Source organism: Hesperophylax consimilis, chromosome 29, assembly GCF_061612785.1.
Source record: "Hesperophylax consimilis isolate HC1 chromosome 29, BYU_Hcon_1.0, whole genome shotgun sequence".
NCBI lineage: Eukaryota > Metazoa > Arthropoda > Insecta > Trichoptera > Limnephilidae > Hesperophylax > Hesperophylax consimilis.
In genome coordinates, this window is record NC_142864.1 from 17,414,587 (window position 1) to 17,434,441 (window position 19,855).

Here is a 19,855-nt window from a genome sequence, read left to right on the forward strand (position 1 = left end):
GTGTACACACAATTTTGCAAAAAGGAATTATAATATTATAAAAAATAATTAAATTGGGTTAGGCTTAAAAATCTGTTCATCATTATATATTTCCAACCGTTAGCAAACTTATAACAAAACGATATCTTTCAAAAATTTGATCAAACGAAATACACATTTGAACTAAAGAATTATTATTAAAATGAAATTTGGTTCCTGATTTATTACTTGGTTCCCATAATCAGTTGCGATTTTGAAAATTAACGTAATTTTACGTATTACGCAGAAATCCGCGGGAATATTGGCAACTTGGTTAGAACTAAAATCAGTTCAAAATGCATCCATTAGTGTCACATTATAATATTCTGTCACAAATCACTTCAAAGTTATAATTACTGATGGTTTCAGGTTGAAGGTTCGTAAACAAACACCACGCGATTGAGGTTGTGAGAGGTCCCAAAGCCATAATATATTATACCCTGGTCGCTGCAATCCGGCTCGATGGACCAAATTATAGCCGAGAGTAATCTGAATGATCATAGTGTTTAGTCTGGGCCTGGTTAGACCTAATCAGGGCTCAGCGATGTGCAACATTTCGCCATATGTTGTTGGATCTAAAAACTGGTTAATTGGGCAGAAGTGCTATTAAGGGGGTCGATTTTTTTCTATGGTTGGCAGTGCGATTGCTTCAAAAGGGGCCCAATTAAGATGTCAGTTCAATGGTCAAAGAGTGCTAGGTTCAGGATCCAAGCCTGAAGCCTCATAGTGAGAATTTTCAGGACCGCCGGAAACGGTATTAACTAGTAGCTGCTTAGAGAGAGAGCAATTTTGATTGACTGAAATTTATATTTGTTATTTAAAATACAATCGCTACAAGTTTGATGGTATTTCAAGGTTTCGTTGTGAATGAACTCTGTCGGTGTTTTATCCATCTTGGTTTACGAAGGAGTATTTTATTTAAGGTTTTTGGCTGATATTTTTAAAACGCGATCTACGAACATATAATATCAGGACTGAATTTTGCTTCATTCGATCTTCTAATAGCTAGGAAGGAGAATATATGACCCGTAAGTGATTTGAAGTTGTCAGGACCACCATTAGAATACTTAGAAGTTAAGTGTATCAAATATTAGAGTATTGTCATATCGAGAATTTTACCTTTAATGTTTTCATACTTGTGAAATATCCTGAATAAAGTTACCTGATGTTTCAGAGTAATTTATAAATAAATCTACTTCGATACCAAAGATTGCACTACTCTGCAATTCAAGTATCTCTACATTTGTATGTATTTAACATTCAGTCAGGACAAAGTGGATCTCTTGAAGCGTTGAAGGGACCTACGTTAAATCCAAATCATCTACAGGCGGGCCAGGAAATTGGCCAAAAATACTTGTAAACACTGGATTAAAGCCCACCGCTGATAGCTCCATTGTAACGTATCCCTTTTTCCCATAAACAAACTATTTACCTGAATGAGAGGTTAGACCGGAGCTCTGAGGGCCAGTATTTCAGTATTCTGAGGAATGTTATCAGTAGAATTAGATAATCAGGGATCCTACCAGAGAAAAAACTTGACGTGCGTAAATATCTCCGTATGGGCCGCAAGAGGATGGGTAATAATAAATTAGCAAAAAAAACTTGTAAACACGAGTTAAGTATATACTGCCGATAGCTCAATTGCAACTTCTCCCTCTTTCCCAAAAACGACCCGTGTAACGAAACGAGACGTTAGAACGGATTTCTAAGTGGATTGATCGAAATTCTCCGAACGAGGAGTCACGGAAATTTTAATTTGTATTTTAATGGATTTATGTTTATAGAGGTTATAAGGGACATGTTGTTATTTTTTTCGTTATAGGTAGGTCTATCTCGTTTGTGGTTTTTTTTGTAATAAGGTGGCGAGCTAACAAGTTATACTGATTAATTTATTTTGATTCTTTGCGTCTTTTACAATCGTTCATCTATAATTAAGTTCGTGATGCATTATTTGGTTATCTTCATAGTCTGTGGTTATCTTGAATTCGTGGTTTTTTCTGTCTTCCACGAAATTATTTTATAATTGTCTTGAAAGAATATGAGTGAAATATGACGCATTAATTTGATCAATGTTCCCTACGATTGTGCTTGGCAGATTAGTGGCCGAGAGGTCCAAGGCTTTGCGTTCCCACCCAGGCGTCGCTGTTTCAAACCTACGCTAGCATAATCCAGTACTGCATCATTTCACAAGCAACTTTTTTCGCTTATAATAATGGTAGTATGAGGAATTCAAATAATGTTTGTTTTGTGCGAGTTCGCATGAGAGTTGCAACTGCTCCCAACCAGATTGATGTATTCTACTTAGATGAGACATGTAGCGAAAAAATATGTTTCCACTTTTTTTACCTCCAATTAACCTCCAACGCTAAACTTGTACCGCTTATCGCGTTCTAATGGTGGAACATGTTTTGACGAAATATTAGTAGTCAATAGCGCCTCTAATTGTATGTTTCTATGCTCCCAACCGTCTGGAGCCAGTGAGTCTATGGCATCCCTAATTGGCATATGTTGTGACGCTGAAGGTGGTGGGGAGGGGGTGGAGATGAAGAAGAGGATAGTGGGGAAGTACCTGGATATTCAGAATTGATCACCGCCACGGTTAAAGCCATTTCAAACAACTTTTTGATGCTGAATGGTCGTCTTTGAACAGGGCGATACTGAAAGTATCTACCACACTCAAATAATAATATTTGGGTGATTTGTATAGCGCCGTTTTTGTGCAAAATCACCTCAAAGGCGCTGTACAAATATATAATGCATTTCTACAATGATCTATGTTAAATGTGAAATACTAATGCAGGCCTACAATAATGATGTACTCAGTTTGTATTTGTTGCCGTTTATGAATAGATTTTTTGATTTACGATAGTCTTTGACTTTGAATACGTGACAATTCCGTAGTAGGTACGAGTACATTATTTTGATGTATCTCATAAGGTTTAGTCAGCGTTAGTAATGTAAGCATCTGAAAATATATGTTTTATGACTTAATTACAAAACATTTTTTCACCGTTCTCTACATTCTATATGCATATATAATATGCATTTATTATATATAAACCTTCCGGAAGAAATTTTCTAAACGATAGTGAAAACCCTATCAAAATCCGTTGCGTAGTTTAGCAGAACTAAGCGGTCAAACAGACAGACGCGTATAACGACTTTATTTTATATTATTTAGAGATACCGAAATAGACTTGCCGCAGTTCTTTTGTAATATTATGATGCGGCCATGGCCTGATTTTCTCTTGCACTTCATAAAGTAATTTGAAACCCCAAAGATAAAAATATTCCCACTAATCCAAAAATGTTGTCATAAAGAAAATAAAATTGTGTGTGTGTAGATGCATTTTTTGCACGTCCCGAAGTGACCACACCGAAGTCGGCCATTTTACATGTGTTTCACATTTATTCGGTCTTTGTGTGATTAATGTGGGTACTCTTCTCGGAACACCGCTCGCAAGACACCCCGTCACGTGTGGAATAGGTAGCTACCTACCTACTACAACTACATCTCTCTGTATACTACGAATGCGACAGCATTCTAGGAATTTGGATTTAAAGTTTATAGTGTGGTTTGTATTTTATCTATCATACTCCATCTTCTTCTTTATTTTCTGATACTGATGTCTCAGAGATTTTAGAATATGTTTGCAAAATAACTATTCTGTGATTTAAAGCTCCGTAGTAAGCGTTCAAAAAGAAGAAGATTGTCTGAAAGGGAGATATGTACATACGAATGTTAAGGCGATGCACTACGTCGTGTAATATTTTAAATTGAGACGCTATCAATAACAACCCTTACGTAGATGGCGATAAGGTTTAAAATCCCTCTTAACACCATCCGCCTGTTTTGATTTATGCAAGAAAAAAACATGGCCAGAAAGTGCCTTTTATTTTATTTTGTGGATGTTCAGGGATAAATATTTAATTTTTTTTCGATCATTTTATAAATAACTTAATTTGTCACATTATACAATAAAATCATAACCGAAAATGGGTTCGTAAGTAGGAGATTTTGAACTTTAAAGCAGTTTTCATAGGCCTTTACATTACTTTTTTCTGGGCTTATAAAAAGACTTATCTAAAAAGTACTCGATTATTTCAAAGGCCAAGATGTATTCTACTCGCAGTATTTAATTAAATCATCTGAAACATTTCTAGGCGACCAAATTATCAAACCAAAAACACATGAATTTGAATTACTACGTATGGCATCGCCTTAACTATTAAGAGAGCGCGTAGTAAAAAACGATTTTAATTCATAGGCGTTAGCGAAAATATTTAATAAAGGGCGACTTATTTAAAATAGAGTGTCTAAAGCAATATTTAAAGAAACAGTTATTGGGCTAACTAAATGTGTTTAAAAAATTTCGGAACGTACTTTGCGATTTTTTTCTATCGAGAGAATTTCAATTCCAATTTTTATTATTTACATTTACTTACTACCCAGTCTTGCTCTAGTTTTTCTCAATTTTTCGATTTCATTCTTATTGAAAAACAGGAACAACAAACAATATAGTGTCCTGTCGTATTCTGTGATTAAAATAACGTTGCCAGCTCAAATCAGTTACGTTTGCTTCGAAATATCAGAAATAAGAAATGCTTATTTTACTACGCCAGAGCTTATTGTTGTAGGATTTTCACTGCTTGAGACGAACGACAAGCAGATAGATCCCTGTTTCATAGTTGTTATTAGAAGGCAGAGTTTTGTATGCTATATACTATATACTATTTACATAGTTCGTCTATTTCCGCGTCTGTTCGTTCGGAATGTCTAATGCTCCAAGGTGATGCGTCTAGTTGTAACTGCTTGTGTTCGTTTTCATCTTCATGTCGTACGTGTTTGTGTTCGAGCTTATTGTGTTCATCGCTGATCGAACGGGCTCGAGCATTCTATTGTGTACCAAATACCAATACTTTCGATTATTAGCATATTGACTCTTGTTCCGATGGGTGATGTCACCTTGATTGTCAATAATTATTATTCGTGAAGAGAGACGCGAGAACCAGCTTCGCGATGGGCATTTTTGAAGAGACGACGTACATTTAGAAATAATTGATTAAATTTTCAAAAAAATTCTGCCGATGAATTAGTATTTTGAATCTAATCCGTTTTTTATTGAATAATTCTAATTTAAACTCTTCAAAAAAGAGTGACCTTGAAAGCGATGACATTTATACATAAAATATTAAATAACCTGTTATCAAAATACTTTTTAAAACGAAATTATGTACGGCAAGGACATTCACCGACATAATACAAGAACGTGCAATGATATCAAACTACCTAAAAGGACAAAGCTAATACCAAAAACAGTATACTCTACAAAGGTATGAAATATTACCTAAACTACGGATGGGTTGTTTCAGAGAATTTGAACAATTCATCAAATTTAAACGTTCATTTTCGGGTTCAGTCATCATATTATTATATACTAGTTTCTTGACAGAACTGAAATAATAACTACTTAAAAATTTACTTTTAATTTGAAGAATTGTCTAAATTCTCTGAAACAACCCGCCCTTAATCTTCACCAATTAGTAAATTTAAACTAGTTTGAATGAACCATATTAAACGGGGGAAAATGTAATAATGTGTTAGTTATAATAAATTAGAAATTTGTAAACTTAATCCACAAATCTTCACCTCGATTGGACAGGGTTCTAACTTCACTCTACCTTGTTCTGAGATATGATGTGTCAATGTTTGCAAATACGATTTCTCATCATCTATTTACCGATTTCTGATTTTGTGGTTGAGTCTTGTGTAAAGTATTTTAGTTTATCATATTTTAAAAGAAAATATTTCATTCATAAACGTGGCAAGGCGAAGTTAGAACCTTATCCAACTAAAGTGGCGAACTACACTTACACTGCTTATCTGCGATCAACTGGCAGATACAAACAAATTGGCAATTGCAAAATTGTTCAAGGTGTTGTTAGAACCTTGTAAAATAAACGGAAGCTTTGAAAACTTGATGTTAAAACTTCGTCATACAAGTATGTAAGGAAATAGAACACAGATGGCTTTGAGAGTTATTTTTCTTACAGAAATGAGACAAAATAATTTTGCATCTTTTCATACATACTCTTCTACAGGGTTTTCCAATAAGAGATGTTATAAAAGATCAATGGTTTCGTTGCTTGTGTGGCACGTAGCGCCGTCTTGTTGAAAGTAAACGCTGTCCAGATCGATACCATCCAATTCCGGCCATAAAAAATCATTAATCATCTCTCGATAGCGCAATCCATTCACCGTAACTGTTGCTCCAGCCTCATTTTCGAAAAAGTAAGGTCCAATGACTCCGCCGGACCATAAACCGCACCGAACAGTCACACGTTGAAGATAGAGAGGCTTTTCAACAATAACTCTTGGGTTTTCCGAGCCCCAGATGCGACAATTTTGCTTGTTGACGAAGCCACCGAGGTGGAAATGGGCCGTTGTTGAAGCGTGTATCGTTCCATTTTTATTAATGGCGTAGTTTCTACTTATCAAATGTCGAAAAATGACAGCTTCAAAAGTAACTCTACCGCAATATCGGGCTATTCCAAATTACACCTCTTATTGGAAAACCCTGTATTATTCTGACTCTTGATATGGCCCGACTCAAGTAACTGATTCACTTGGTCGTGCCGTGTCTTCATCGGGCGTCCCCGACTTCTGCTACCATTCACATTTGCATCGTATATTCTCCTTACACTCCGTTCCACTTCCTTACTTACGTTCTCTTCTACTAGATAATTGTCTAAGAAATAACATGGTGCGCAATATATTAATGTAATTTGAATAACTGTTAAAGCTATATGAAGCAACGTTTCGATCCTGAATAAGGCGATAATTCGGCGGAAGTGTACAGGCTGAGCAAAATATGAATCTACGGTAAACCTGCAGCTTTTTTCAAAATCACAATTTTATGATAGAAGTGAAAATAATCATTACTTTGACTATTACATTTGTTTGTTAGATATCGACTCGTGAATGTTACACTGTCGAGACATCACACGAGTAACGAGAAGTTGGGTCAACATACATTACTCATTGCTACCTAATTAATTGCAACGCGTGATTAAGTATTAGATTCAGGATTCATTTGGTAGGAACAGGACAATCACTTTAAAGATTGACTTGTACCTACCAAAGTAATTGAAACTATTGCTTGTGAATTGGTATTCTCGGTGGAACAAAAGAATAATAAAATTTTATAATAATTTTATTGTTTTGAAGCTGAAGAATGAAACAAAAAAAACATTTTAAAACTACAAATTTTAACCGAATTGATATGTTTCGTTTCACACAAGCTAGACGGTAACTCGTAACAAATCAGTAAGCACTTGTAACCCACCTGTGGTGTGTATTGTTTAAATAAAATAAAAATAATGACAAACATTCACGGGTTACGAATAACCTGACAATATTTGAAAATCTCCTACTACCGCCACAGTAAGCGGAAAATGTTGCTTGTGTTGTGATGGAGGACTTGGCCAGCCGAGGAATTGAACACACTACGCCTGGGTGGGACCCAAATGCGACGTCAACTCAGCCACCGACCGGTCAAAACCCTAATTTAGGAGGAAGCTACAAGCCAAAAATGTGTATATTCTTGGTTTACCTTATATTGTAGGTAATAGGCATTAAAATCGCTTGACAAATGGAGTCTAGAAACGTTCGATTTCAAGCACAAAACTGGTTTTTGTTTATTTTGGAAATAATTTTATAAAAAAGCAAAAAAGTTAAACAAGTAAAACTGTCACAGATAATAATCTTAGCTATAATACCGTATTTTTTAAAGTTGTTTCCTTTACGCGTTCATACATTTCTTTTGAAAAAATTAGTACTTTTATTGTGATAGTTTGATAATAGTCTCTGAAATCGTAATCGTTACTGTTGTGTCTCCGGGATTTTCTCACAAACTCTTATTCAATAAAACTCCGACTTTAACAAAACACTAGTACTTTTATTGTGATAGTTTGATAATAGTCTCTGAAATCGTAATCGTTACTGTTGTGTCTCCGGGATTTTCTCACAAACTCTTATTCAATAAAACTCCGGCTTTAACAAAACACTAGTACTTTTAATGTGATAGTTTGATAATAGTCTCTGAAATCGTAATTAGCAGGCGGTTAGAATAATATGGAACCCGACCTTGAGGGTCCCACCTTATTAATTATTCACTCGGTGTCTACAGTACTCGACAGCTAACGCCATCTATGGGACACCTAATAGACTAATCTAGTGCCATCTAAGGGTGAGCTCATACACTGATATCAAGGATATTACAATTAATTACATTCCGAGGTAGTAACTGGTATCGCAGTGTAAATTAATATTTAATTTTTTATTTATTTTATTTATTGTACGCCCTAGTAGGCTTTTCTTTAAAAAAATACAAGCATTTTGTATCAGAGTAAACAGTTAAAAATTAATACAATAAAGAAGAATGTAAACATAATGGCAAAAATGAATCCTCACGCATATAATTGAATTTAAAAGATTCAACAAAACAAAATAGTAGAAGCGGAGAAGTTATATGGGTACATAGTTCTATTTGTGTCTAGAAGAATAAAAGTGATAGGATATACAACATTTATACTGATTACTTTTCAAATGAAATACATCACCCAGATCAGAATATTGGTTTCCGAGATTGTGAAGTCTCGGAATCGGAGAATTTTGGTAAGCTAGTGTCCTGGTGTTATTGAAGTAAAAAGGTAAGAAATGTCGGCATGATTTTTTGGGAACATGGATATTGATACATTGAAGTACTTCGGGACAGTCAATTTTAAAATGTAGTATTCTTTGTAACAGTATTAAATCTGTGCTTATTCTTCTTTCTGGATGTTTCAATAGAGACATTTTATCCAAGAGGTAGTTGTATTTTGTAATTGTATTCTACCCATAAGAACATTATTTGATAAGATCACGACGTAAATCAACTAGGTCAGCTCATCTCTAAACGAACATCACTATAGTTAATTTGATTATTATGATTGTGTTCCCTGTATGTCCTCGACTCCTTCAAAACACCTTCTTATCTTTTCATACATTCTCACGTTTCTTCGGTCCTACGTGACCGAACCACGTGACCATTCCACAACAATCGCAAAAAATCCCCTTTACGTGTAAAGAGAAAGAAACCAAAGCAAAAAAAATCGCTTGGCTCCCGGCAGTTACAGGCCCTTGTTAGGTCCCTAATGGGTGTCGAACACGAACCTTCGGTTGCTCACCCCGAAGCCGCGACATCTACCACTCGACAACGAGGCTTGCCCATTAAACCTTAAACAGTTTTATAAATGTAACGAACTAGGCCTAACGGAGGCACGCACGAGGTATTATAAACACATTTGTGATTTTCTGTGTCCAAATACTGCTTTAGTTTTCTTTTTAAATTAATAACGAAGTACAAAAACTTGGATAAACCAGCGAATGGTCGAATGTTAGCTGAAAAACAATACGAAAACGCTCGGTTCAAATAAGTGATATGAAAGCACGAAAAAATATTATTGGTCGTCTTCCTCGGATATGGCAAAAGCTGATTGGCAAAGCTGTGTCTGTTCTACCAGTGTTTTAATAGAAGGTGCCCGAAGAACTAACGTTATTGGTAATACCAATAGTATATTTTGTGTAGCTCCGTTTTGTGAAAAATCACCGAAAATCACGGGATATTGTAATTCCATTTTAGTTTAAGACAATTAAAATAATTTTCTCTGAAAATATAATATTATATAATTAATATATCGCTTGTTTAAATCCTTCATATAGCAGAATTGAGTTAATTGAACCAGATTTTTTTCATCTTACATCAGCCTTGCATTCCCTTCCAAAAAGACCAGCATCCCTAACAATGACATCATCGCGGCAACGGTACTCGAACGGCAACGGCGCATTGATCTTAAGGCTCCGTAGTAAGCGTTCAAAGATGGTTTGAAAGGGAGATATGTAAATACGAATGTTAGAGGGAGCGCGCTAATATTTAAAAAAACGATGTGTATACTCCTGGTATACCTTATATTGTAGGTAATAGGCATTAAAATCCCTTGACAAACGGAATCTAAAAACGTTCGATTTTAAGCACAAAACTGGTTTTTATTTATTTTGTAAGTAATTTTATAAGAAAGCAAAAAAGTTAATCAAGTGAAACTGTCACAGATAATCTTAGCTATAACACCGTATTTTTTAAAGTTGTTTCCTTTACGCATTCATTTATTTCTATTGAATTTTTTTTTTTTAGTAGTAGTTTCATTTATATTTTGTATTGAGTAATTTATTATTTTATTTGTATTCTACTCAAGCGAAACGATAAGAAAACCTTCAATTTATCTAAAGCATATTTTTTGGTACTCATAATGTAAACCAATTCGTTATGAACAAAGATATTAGAAGAACGAGATGTGCTATGAGCAGTTCATACTGTGTGGAATTGTTTTGCCCAGTGTCGCCGGTTTTGTTCACCAATACTACTGCACACCTTCGCTTACGCTAAGGTATCCGCACTAATAAATAGAACAGATTTCTGTGCGTACACGTCCCGATAGTATTCAAAGTACCCTCATTAGGTAGTACTCCGCCTACGGTCCGGCGGCCAACATAGCATATCTCGTTCTTCTAATATCTTTGGTTATAAAGATTGAACAAAATAGTGATTTAACATTACCTGCATCAACTGTAAAGCGCCCCTTAGGTGATATCTCACAAAAGCGGCGCTATACAAATTGTCCAATAAATAAATAAGCAAGCTTTGCCTTAAGCGAAAATGGTGAAAATATTTAATAAAACACGACTCGTTTGAACAAAAAAAGTATAGATATTATCTTAAAAAAATAGTATATATATTTTTGGAACATAAGAACTTAAAGATTTAACTTGTTATAAATCGGTACAAATTGGGTATGCGGGGGCTTAAAGAAAATTTCTAGTCCTGTTCGGATTTACCTAATCTAAAACATATCTAATACCACAATAAGCTGCAATGTGAACTCGATGAATATAAAAAAAAAAACCTAAGCTAAATTTATAATAAATTATTTACTGTCTTTTTTTATGTAGGTATATATCGCTCAACTGCTCCCAACCTACTGGGGACAGTGAGACATTTCCAATGGGGGTATGTTGTGACGCTGAAGATAGTGAAAAGGGGAAGGAAATGAGGAAAAAGAAGTACCTGGTTATTCAGATCTGGTAACCAAACACGACTAAATCCATATATACGGGCGATACTTGTGAAATAAAACAAATTCGCCGTGATTTGAACCCGCGACCTTCGGATTGCTAGTCGAGAGTCTTACCCCCTAGACCACGGAGTCCGTCTAGACCAGAGGTTCCCAAACTTTGTTGCCCCGTAGACCACTTGCCAAATATTTTTTTTTCCGTAGACCCCCTCCTGTCTGCCGAATATTGAATTTTTCTAAAACTATTAACGTCTCATGTGATCATTTATTTTTTTCGTAAAAAGATTCCCTTCCCTTGCCTACCCTACAACCGGGTGGCGATATAGTTCCTCTGTTTTTGCATTGTGCAGTCAGGGGCGCCCTTGTGAGGTATTACACCAAATGAAAATGGAGCAGGATAAGCAACGGGAATTTCTTTCTGTAGCTGGCCCTACAGAACTGCCCCTTAAGTTCTTTGTTAGCGCTTATTCCGATCAGTTCTTATTGTCATATGATATCCGATTCTTCAACATTCCATTTCCACAGTCAAAATGTCTTCAAACTTAGTTTTGAAGTCTGTGTGAAGTACATCTAAATGTTGAATGTCAAAACAAGTTGGGGAACTAGGGAAATTAGCGGCTTCCACTGTGCAATATTTTGGTTCAATATATTAATTCCGACGAAAAAAGGAACGTAGACTCTATTTATATACCTCAATAAACAACTTTACGATATATAAACATACAAATATCAAATAAGTAATTTCTCAGTCTATTATTATTATTAGTATTACGTAAACAGTGTTATTTGTGTTAGGTGTAATGTGTCATTTACGGAACTCCTAAATATTGAGTTTGAGGTAAATGGGGGTCCGCTCGTATGTACCCCCATTTGAATCTTGTGGACCCCCAAGTTTTTTTCTCGCTGACATAGACCCCCAGCAAGCCGATATCGACCCCTGGGGGTCCATATAGACCACTTTGGGAACCTCTGGTCTAAACCCTCCCGCTACTAGCACTAACTTACTATCTGAAATCTAAACTTTACTGTAACCGCATTAATCCGTTCAGTCTCCCTCTAGAATACGCCAACCACGCGAGCACCTATCGCGAGGTATGTCCAGTGTCCAACAGTAATTGTCATAATAATGACCGTAATGGTTCCCGGCCACATGTAGTAATAATAATAGGTATATTGCCGTGCGGTGTCTAGTAATTGTAATCCGGTGTGATTATCGAGTTATCGGTTCTCACGCGTGCCGTAACTAACTGACGAATGACCGCGTGAATAATTTAGGTGACATTGTTATTATGTGGTGTCATTGTTTGAAAAGCGCCCCTGAGCTGATATTTCATGCAATTTATTAAGTTTTTTTTGCGTTATCGGTTATCACACGGAGACAAATGAGTGTTGCTAATTTATTAAAAATCTCTTTAAATTATTGGTAATATGGTTAAAAACAGGATTGAAGTGTTTGTACCTACCCTGATGGATGACAGTGGGGAATGGAACTGGTAGAAGAAGGATGAATGCTGCATAAATGAGATCCCTGAGGCGTATGTATGATAAAACCGTGTGAGAAATGTGGAGAACCGCAAATATATCTTTATTTAATAAATTTGCAACCATAACTAAGAATACTTGTTAAAGGCCTATCCGCACACAACAGTGCCGGCACAGTGCCGACACGTGCCGACACGTGACGTATCCATCAGTGTCAGTGAAAAATGATATTGTGGCATACATTTTGTACGGCACTATCCGTACTCGTCAGTGACAGTGACGTTCAGTGATGTCAGTGCTGCGCCGACGCTCGCCGTGACGGGACGTGAATTTCTAGCGGACAATATTTTCACTGACACGGTCGCAGTATTTCAAGATGGACGACGAACAGTTGATTGAATTGGTCCGTGTACATTCTGCAATTTATGACCTTTCACATAGAAAATACATGGACCTTAATTTTAAATCAAACATGTGGAACAATATTGAAATACTCGAAAAACTTTGATTCATCATCCATCAGATGTTTATATAGGGTGGCGAACTCTCCTTCTTCTTCTTTTTTCCTCCACGCATTATGAACCCAATGCCTTCTTCTCACATTAATTTCTTCGTCTTCATCATATATTAAAGCAATCGCTGCTAATTGTGATCTTGAAGCTGCGTAGAGTACCTACTAATCCCTGCGCCATTCACTGCGCGTCGCCGTGTCGTGCCGTGTCGGTACTGACATGTACGAATAGCACGTCACGGTACTGTACGGTACGGAACTGTCGGTCACGTGCCGGCACTTTTGTGTGCGGATAGGCCTTAAGTGTCCATATTGTACATTTGTTTATATATTAGGTGAGTTAACAACAGAAAATAATAATATACAAACAAAAGGTAGTGTGTAATAAATAGAAAAAGTTTAGGTTTCTCAAAAACTGCGTCACTAGGTTATCCTGTATTGAGTAAGCGTGAGTAAGATTAAGAAAGGAACGCTCAGATGGTTTGAGCATGTAGAGCGAATTGACGAAGAAAGGAGTGTAAGATATGTATATGACGCAAAGGTGAATGGTAGAAGAAGGCGGGAACGTCTGAGGATTACTTGGGTCGGGTCATGTTAAGAGTCAGAATGATAGAAAAGTACATATGAATGATAAGATGTATGAATTTGAATGTGGCAAGGAGTGTGTGCTAATGGCCGCTTGAATAATTTAAGTGACATTGTTATTACGCAATCTCATGGTTTGTAAACTGCCTGTTTCACAAACGTTGCTATAACGAACTAACGAATGACCGCGTGAATTTCGGTGGCGTTGTTATTATGTAGTGTCATGGTTTGTAAACTGTCACTAACTGATGAATGGTCTGTAATTAACTAATGAATGACCGCGTGAATAATTAACGTGATATTGATAAAACGTAATGTCATGGTTTGTAAACTACCTGTTTATACCTCGTTGCTATAACAAACTAATGAATGACCGCGTGAATAATGTAGGTGACATTGTTATTACGTAATGTAATGGTTTGTAAACTACCTGTTTCTCAAACATTGCTAAAACTAACTAATGAATAACCGCGTGAATAATTTAGGTGACATTGATATTATGTAGTGTCATGGTTTGTAAACTGCTCTCCAGGTGATTTTTCATTAATTCAGCCAGGTATTGTTATTCACATGGGCTTTTGGAGATTTACGTGACATTGTTACTATGCAGTGTCATTGGTTTGTAAACTGCCTATTTCTCAAACGTGGCTATAACTAACTGATGAATAACCGCGTGAATAATTTAGGTGACATTGTTATATGTGGTGAACAGCGCCAATTGAGTGCATTTCTTAAAAAAATAACCTTTTTTTTCTTATGTTTGCAGGGAAATTAGAAGCGCCCCCCCACGCCGGCTTCAACATGGGGTATTTGATGGCCCCCTATCCCTACCCCAACGGAGCCTCCGGACACCCCCTACCCGTATCTATGGTGAGTCCAACAAACCCTTCTACATATTGATGGATTTTACTATAAAGGGATGATAAAAATACACTGCTGCAAGAGAAGAACCTCAGATATTGCACTGCCTAATCATTTATTTGCAATGATCTTATTATTATAGAAAATTATATACATATTTAGTTGATTAACGTGATTAATTTTGAGTTATGTTGTTTTGCGAATTGTCCTTCTTTAGCTAACTTATCGGCAGCGTTACAGAGCCCAACATCAGGGTAGATGTGTAGATTGTGGTTGATTGTGTATTTATGCATATAGAACCTAACGTGTTGCAAGCGTCTTTTAAATGTGGTTTTCTGCTTTTGCATTGTAAAAGAAATCGAACCTTGACGAATAATTGGACGGCTGTTAAGGTTCCTTCGAACCATATTCTTGTTTATTTACGTACCATTTTCTTAATATTATATTAAGTTACTGAGAAATTAAATGATGCATTAGTTGGACTAGCGGTATAAGGCTCCAGATTCTTACCCAAGCATCGCGGGTTCAATCCTCTGCTAGCTTAATCCTCCATCAATGCACAAGCAACATTTTACGCTTATAATGATGGTAGTAAGAGGAATATTGTCAGGTCCATCTTAGAGTTGCATAAATAATCAAAAGATGTCGCACATTAAAATTAAAATAATATATATTTATCTAAGACACTGTCTAGATTGCATGTAGTTCGGGTTGGATCTTGCGATCATACATAAAGATAGCAGCCAATAAAAATGTGCGGTGAGAATGAAGACCTTTTTGAATATCTCGATTTGAACACTTTCCATTGCACTCGCAATCATCCCTAAGTTTGATTGGAACACCCCCTATAACATTTTGAATTCTTTTAAATTTTCTAAATCCTCCCCTTTCACGCAAGGATACATCCAGACGCTATTTATTCTCTTCTCCAATCCGCCGATAAATAAAAGAAATTTTCAAGACGAAATCACCAAATATTTGCTCCGCAGATTTCAGCAGAAATTTCAGCGAGGAATTTTCAGGATATTTGGCGAAGTAATCCGCACCCAAGAATTTCGTCTTCGACCATTTTCGTTAAATATTGAATTCTCAAAAGAGTCACTGGGCGGGGACTAAGAGATTGCAGTATTTTAATTTGTTTTATTTGAATATTCAAAACGAGTTCGCCTTTGTCCAATTTTCAACTATCTTTTTTATATGATTATGAAATACTTTGTATAAATCTTCGTTTACATATCTCTCCTTATGATGGACACCGTAAATGTGTCCGAAACGTTGACTGGAGAAGGAGGTAGCGCAACATGGCATAATTTCCCAAAAATAAGTCACTGTAGTAGTTAAAGTAAGTTTGTTACCATAATTATAAATTTATAATTTTTTTAAAGTAAGACAAACCCGGATTATGAATAACCTGACAATATTTTAATCTTCTGCTACCACCAAAGTAAGCGGAAAATGTTGCTTGTGTTGTGATGGAGGACTTAGCCAGCCGAGGAATTGAAGACACTTCTACTGGGTGGGACCTAAACGCGATGTCAACTCAGCCACCGACCTGTCGAAAACTATAAAAATGAACAGTTTGTTGTAAAGGACGTTTGATAATTAGAAAACCTTTATTACACCCGATTGTGTTGTTTTACAGAACATAGTAAAATCAAAATAAATATAACTGAATTGATTTGATTAGAGCTTTCGTTTTTGAGTAAATAAAGAAAGATTTACGATTTTTAAGTTTAAATTTAAAAGAAATCTGTTGCTATATCGGTACAACCGGGCTGAAAAAGTTTTTAAACCTTTCATTTGCGGGAAAAATAGAAATAACTTGCTCGGATCGAGGGTATTTTTTTTTTGAGGTTGTAGTTCTAGATTTACCGGTTTCCCGCTTGTGCCACTAGTTTCCAGACACCGTGTATAACATGTTATTATTCAACCCTTACGACTATTCTTGAGTCTGGTATTTGCAGTCTCATACTAGAAAGGTTCTACTCTCGATGTGGGGAGGTACAGGTTTTCGCCCAGCACGCATTTATATACTCGGGTATTAGTTGTAAGTGTGGGTATGGGGCGCCCACCCTTATCGAGGGGATGGCGGGAAAAGGCTGGGGAAGGGAAGGAAAATGTGGGGGGGGGGGGTTAGAGGATAGGGAAATTCTCGGCTGGGGGACATTTTTGAGAGGATTTAAGAAATAAGCGGTTCTCAAATTCTTCGAATATTGTTTTCGATTGAAATTTTACAAGTTTTATTGTTATTACTGCCGTAATTGTTGGTAACAATTTTCTTTAGATATCTCTTTTCATTACCAATTTAGTTTTTAACTTTACACTAAATTTGGAACCTTATAGAACCTTATAGCATGTTTGCCTTATAAGTTGTTAACTAACTAACAATCACGCCGTTTTCCGCAGGGGTAGACAGAGATGACGAACCGCTAAACAACTCGTACTTGGCACACACTCGTTTCCTCATTCGCATTCATACATTGTCTCACACATACTCTTCTATTATTCTAACTCTTGACAAGGCCCGACTCAAGTATCTGTCTCACTGATGATGCGGTGATGATTGCTAACAGTATAGAAGATCTGCAGTTTCTCGTGTCTAGGATGAAGTTAATGATGAACATAAGTAAGTCTAAAGTCATTTAGAGTCAGTTTGAAAGAGAGAGTACGAAAACAGTGTTCAATATATTCGTGAATGAGGAATACTTAGAGCAGATGGATTAGTTTTTGTATTTAGGAAGTATGTTAACGAGAGATGGGAAGGCTGACAGAGATATTGAAAGAAGGGTAAATGCAGGTAACTCCATTAATGGAGGACTGAAAGCAGTTAGCGTTAACAAAAAATTGTCCAAGGAAGCGAAACTAGCAGTCCACAATGGAGTGCTGGTACCTACCCTGGTGTGGTGTATGGAAGTGAGGCTTGTAACTGGCAGATAAAGGATGAAAGTAGACTAAATGCTGTAGAAATGTATCCCTGAGGCTGATGTGTGGAAAATCCATGTATGATGCCGTGAGATATGTGGAGATTCGGAAAAAATGCAAGGTTGTTGTATGCGTAATGAGTGAGATTAAGAAAGGGACGCTTAGACGATTTGAATGTGAATGATAGAAAAAATCGGGGACGCCCGACGAAGACATGGCAATCAAGTGAACCAAATCCAAATATTTTATTTAAACTTTGTATACTTATTTTTTTATGATTATTTCCATGCATGAGTATACGTATGTGATTGTATGTGTGTACGTATGTGTAAATATATGTGTAAGTACTCGTATGAATGTATTTGTACATATTGATTAATAGGTATATATACATGTAAGCGTATTTATGTATGTATGTGTAAACATATATATATGTACCCGCCTCAGAACAGAAATCTTCTACTGAGGCGGGTTACTTACTTGTTTGTATATGATTATGTTATTGCAATAAACGCCCGGGTTGCCGGCAATTAAAATGAAATAATAGAGTCGGGTCATGGAAACAAAACAAGGGTTGTGTGCCAATTGTTTAGTGTTTCGTCCTCTCTGCCTACCCCTGCTGAGAAACGGCGTGATGGTTAGTTAGTTACACAACAAAATATCTTCAATAGGTTCTTCTAAATTGAACATTCTCTGGTAGCTGTACCTTAAGACGCTGCGTGCTTTCTCGTCCCCTCTCGAGGGGGCAGTCGGGTCGCTGGGGTGCCCCGGCGGCGCCCGGGCCGAGGGGGGTGACCCCACTACAGAAATTCATTACGTATGCTCCGATAAACCTTTCGGCGCATTACGCAACCCCCCCCCCCACCTTCCTCTACTCTTCTCACCGCTTCTCTTCTTCTCTGCGTCTTTTTCTTGACGATTTGGGGGTAGGGGAACGTTAGGGAAACGCTACATAAATAAGATAATATATTCACTTTTAAAAAAATAAATGTGCAACAATTAATTTATTTTAAATAATATTAACAATATCCAGAGTGGATGATACTCTCGGTACTGGCTTAGTGAAAGACTAACCATTCAGAATGAAAATGTTGCTTGAAAAGACTTTAGCCGGGCTTGGTGAAGATATGAATAGTCAGGTAACCTTTCTCCACCTTCCTCTTATTGATTTCTATCCCCTCCCCACTGCCTTCAGCCTTACAACACATTATCCCAATTGGGGTAGCATTACTCTCAATGGCTCGAAACGGTTGGGAGCAGTTGGAACTCTTGTGCAATATTTAAATAAAAAGTGTCACATTGTGAGATGCAACAAATACAAGTTTATGTAATGTTTCAAATAATAATGATAATAAATTACTTTTGCTAAACTATTAAGAATCTCTTCAAATTATTGGTAATTCCAGTTTAAAACGGGATTGCAGTCCTTACGCATGAATTAACAGGTTTCCTGATAAACTTTTAGTAAATTGCCAATATATTATCATGATTTCGGAACACGTGCTCATGAAAATTGCGTTACAGCAAAAATATATTATCTAGGAAAAATCGCCTTGCATTTGCTATTTAAATTTTAGTCATTTTCTCTGTGTAGGCGAAAGTTTACCAAAAAAATATTTCATTTTACGTATGAACAATTTAAGAAACAACTTTTGTTATTAAAAATTCTCATTTCTTTCAAAATGTTAAGGGTGTGCACCTTGCGTATCCCCGAAATTTCCATAAAGCTTAAGGGCACTTGTGGAAAAGGTCTCGACCCCCCCTATTCCTGAGAGTCCCCCCCCCCTCTAATGATAAGGTGTTTCTAGTGGTGCGCCATTTTCGGCTATTCAAAGAGGCGAGAAATTTTGATTGCTGCATTCGCGTAAGAAGGCTTTCTTGTATTTTGAGTTTTTTTGGGCTTTGTTATTTTGGAGAGGTCTTTTTCTTATTATATCTGACCCCTAGTGAGCAGCGGAACTTTCTGGACCAAATTATGTCTTCAACTCTTATTATATAATACTACACTAACTTAATTCTGCTTTTGTGCTCTGAAATACCGTGGAAAAAAGTATATAATACTACAAAGTAAAGGAAGTTGGGAGATAGGTTCTGCTGTACGTATATAAAAATAATATTTGCATAATTTTTATAACGCCGTTTTTGCAAAAAAAATCACCCCAAGGGCCCTGTACAAATATATAATATATTTCTATAATGATATATCCTACCACTAACCATAGAATAGACTAACTATCATCATCAACTATGGGTAACAGATTGCATCCACCGGTTCGTCGATCACTAATACAAAACTATATGTACAAT

The 19,855-nt window shown here is 36.4% G+C and overlaps 1 protein-coding gene across 4 annotated transcripts in view; it reads left to right on the forward strand.

The window, feature by feature from the left end:
* The window catches only part of pan (transcription factor pangolin), a 430,403-nt gene that overhangs the window by 199,862 nt on the left and 210,686 nt on the right, over positions 1–19,855 (forward strand). For all 4 annotated transcript variants that reach the window (XM_089649145.1, XM_089649143.1, XM_089649144.1 and 1 more), the window contains one exon: positions 14,532–14,635. In XM_089649145.1, coding sequence (XP_089505271.1) covers positions 14,532–14,635 — 104 coding nt within the window. The remainder of the gene's footprint in view (positions 1–14,531; positions 14,636–19,855) is intronic.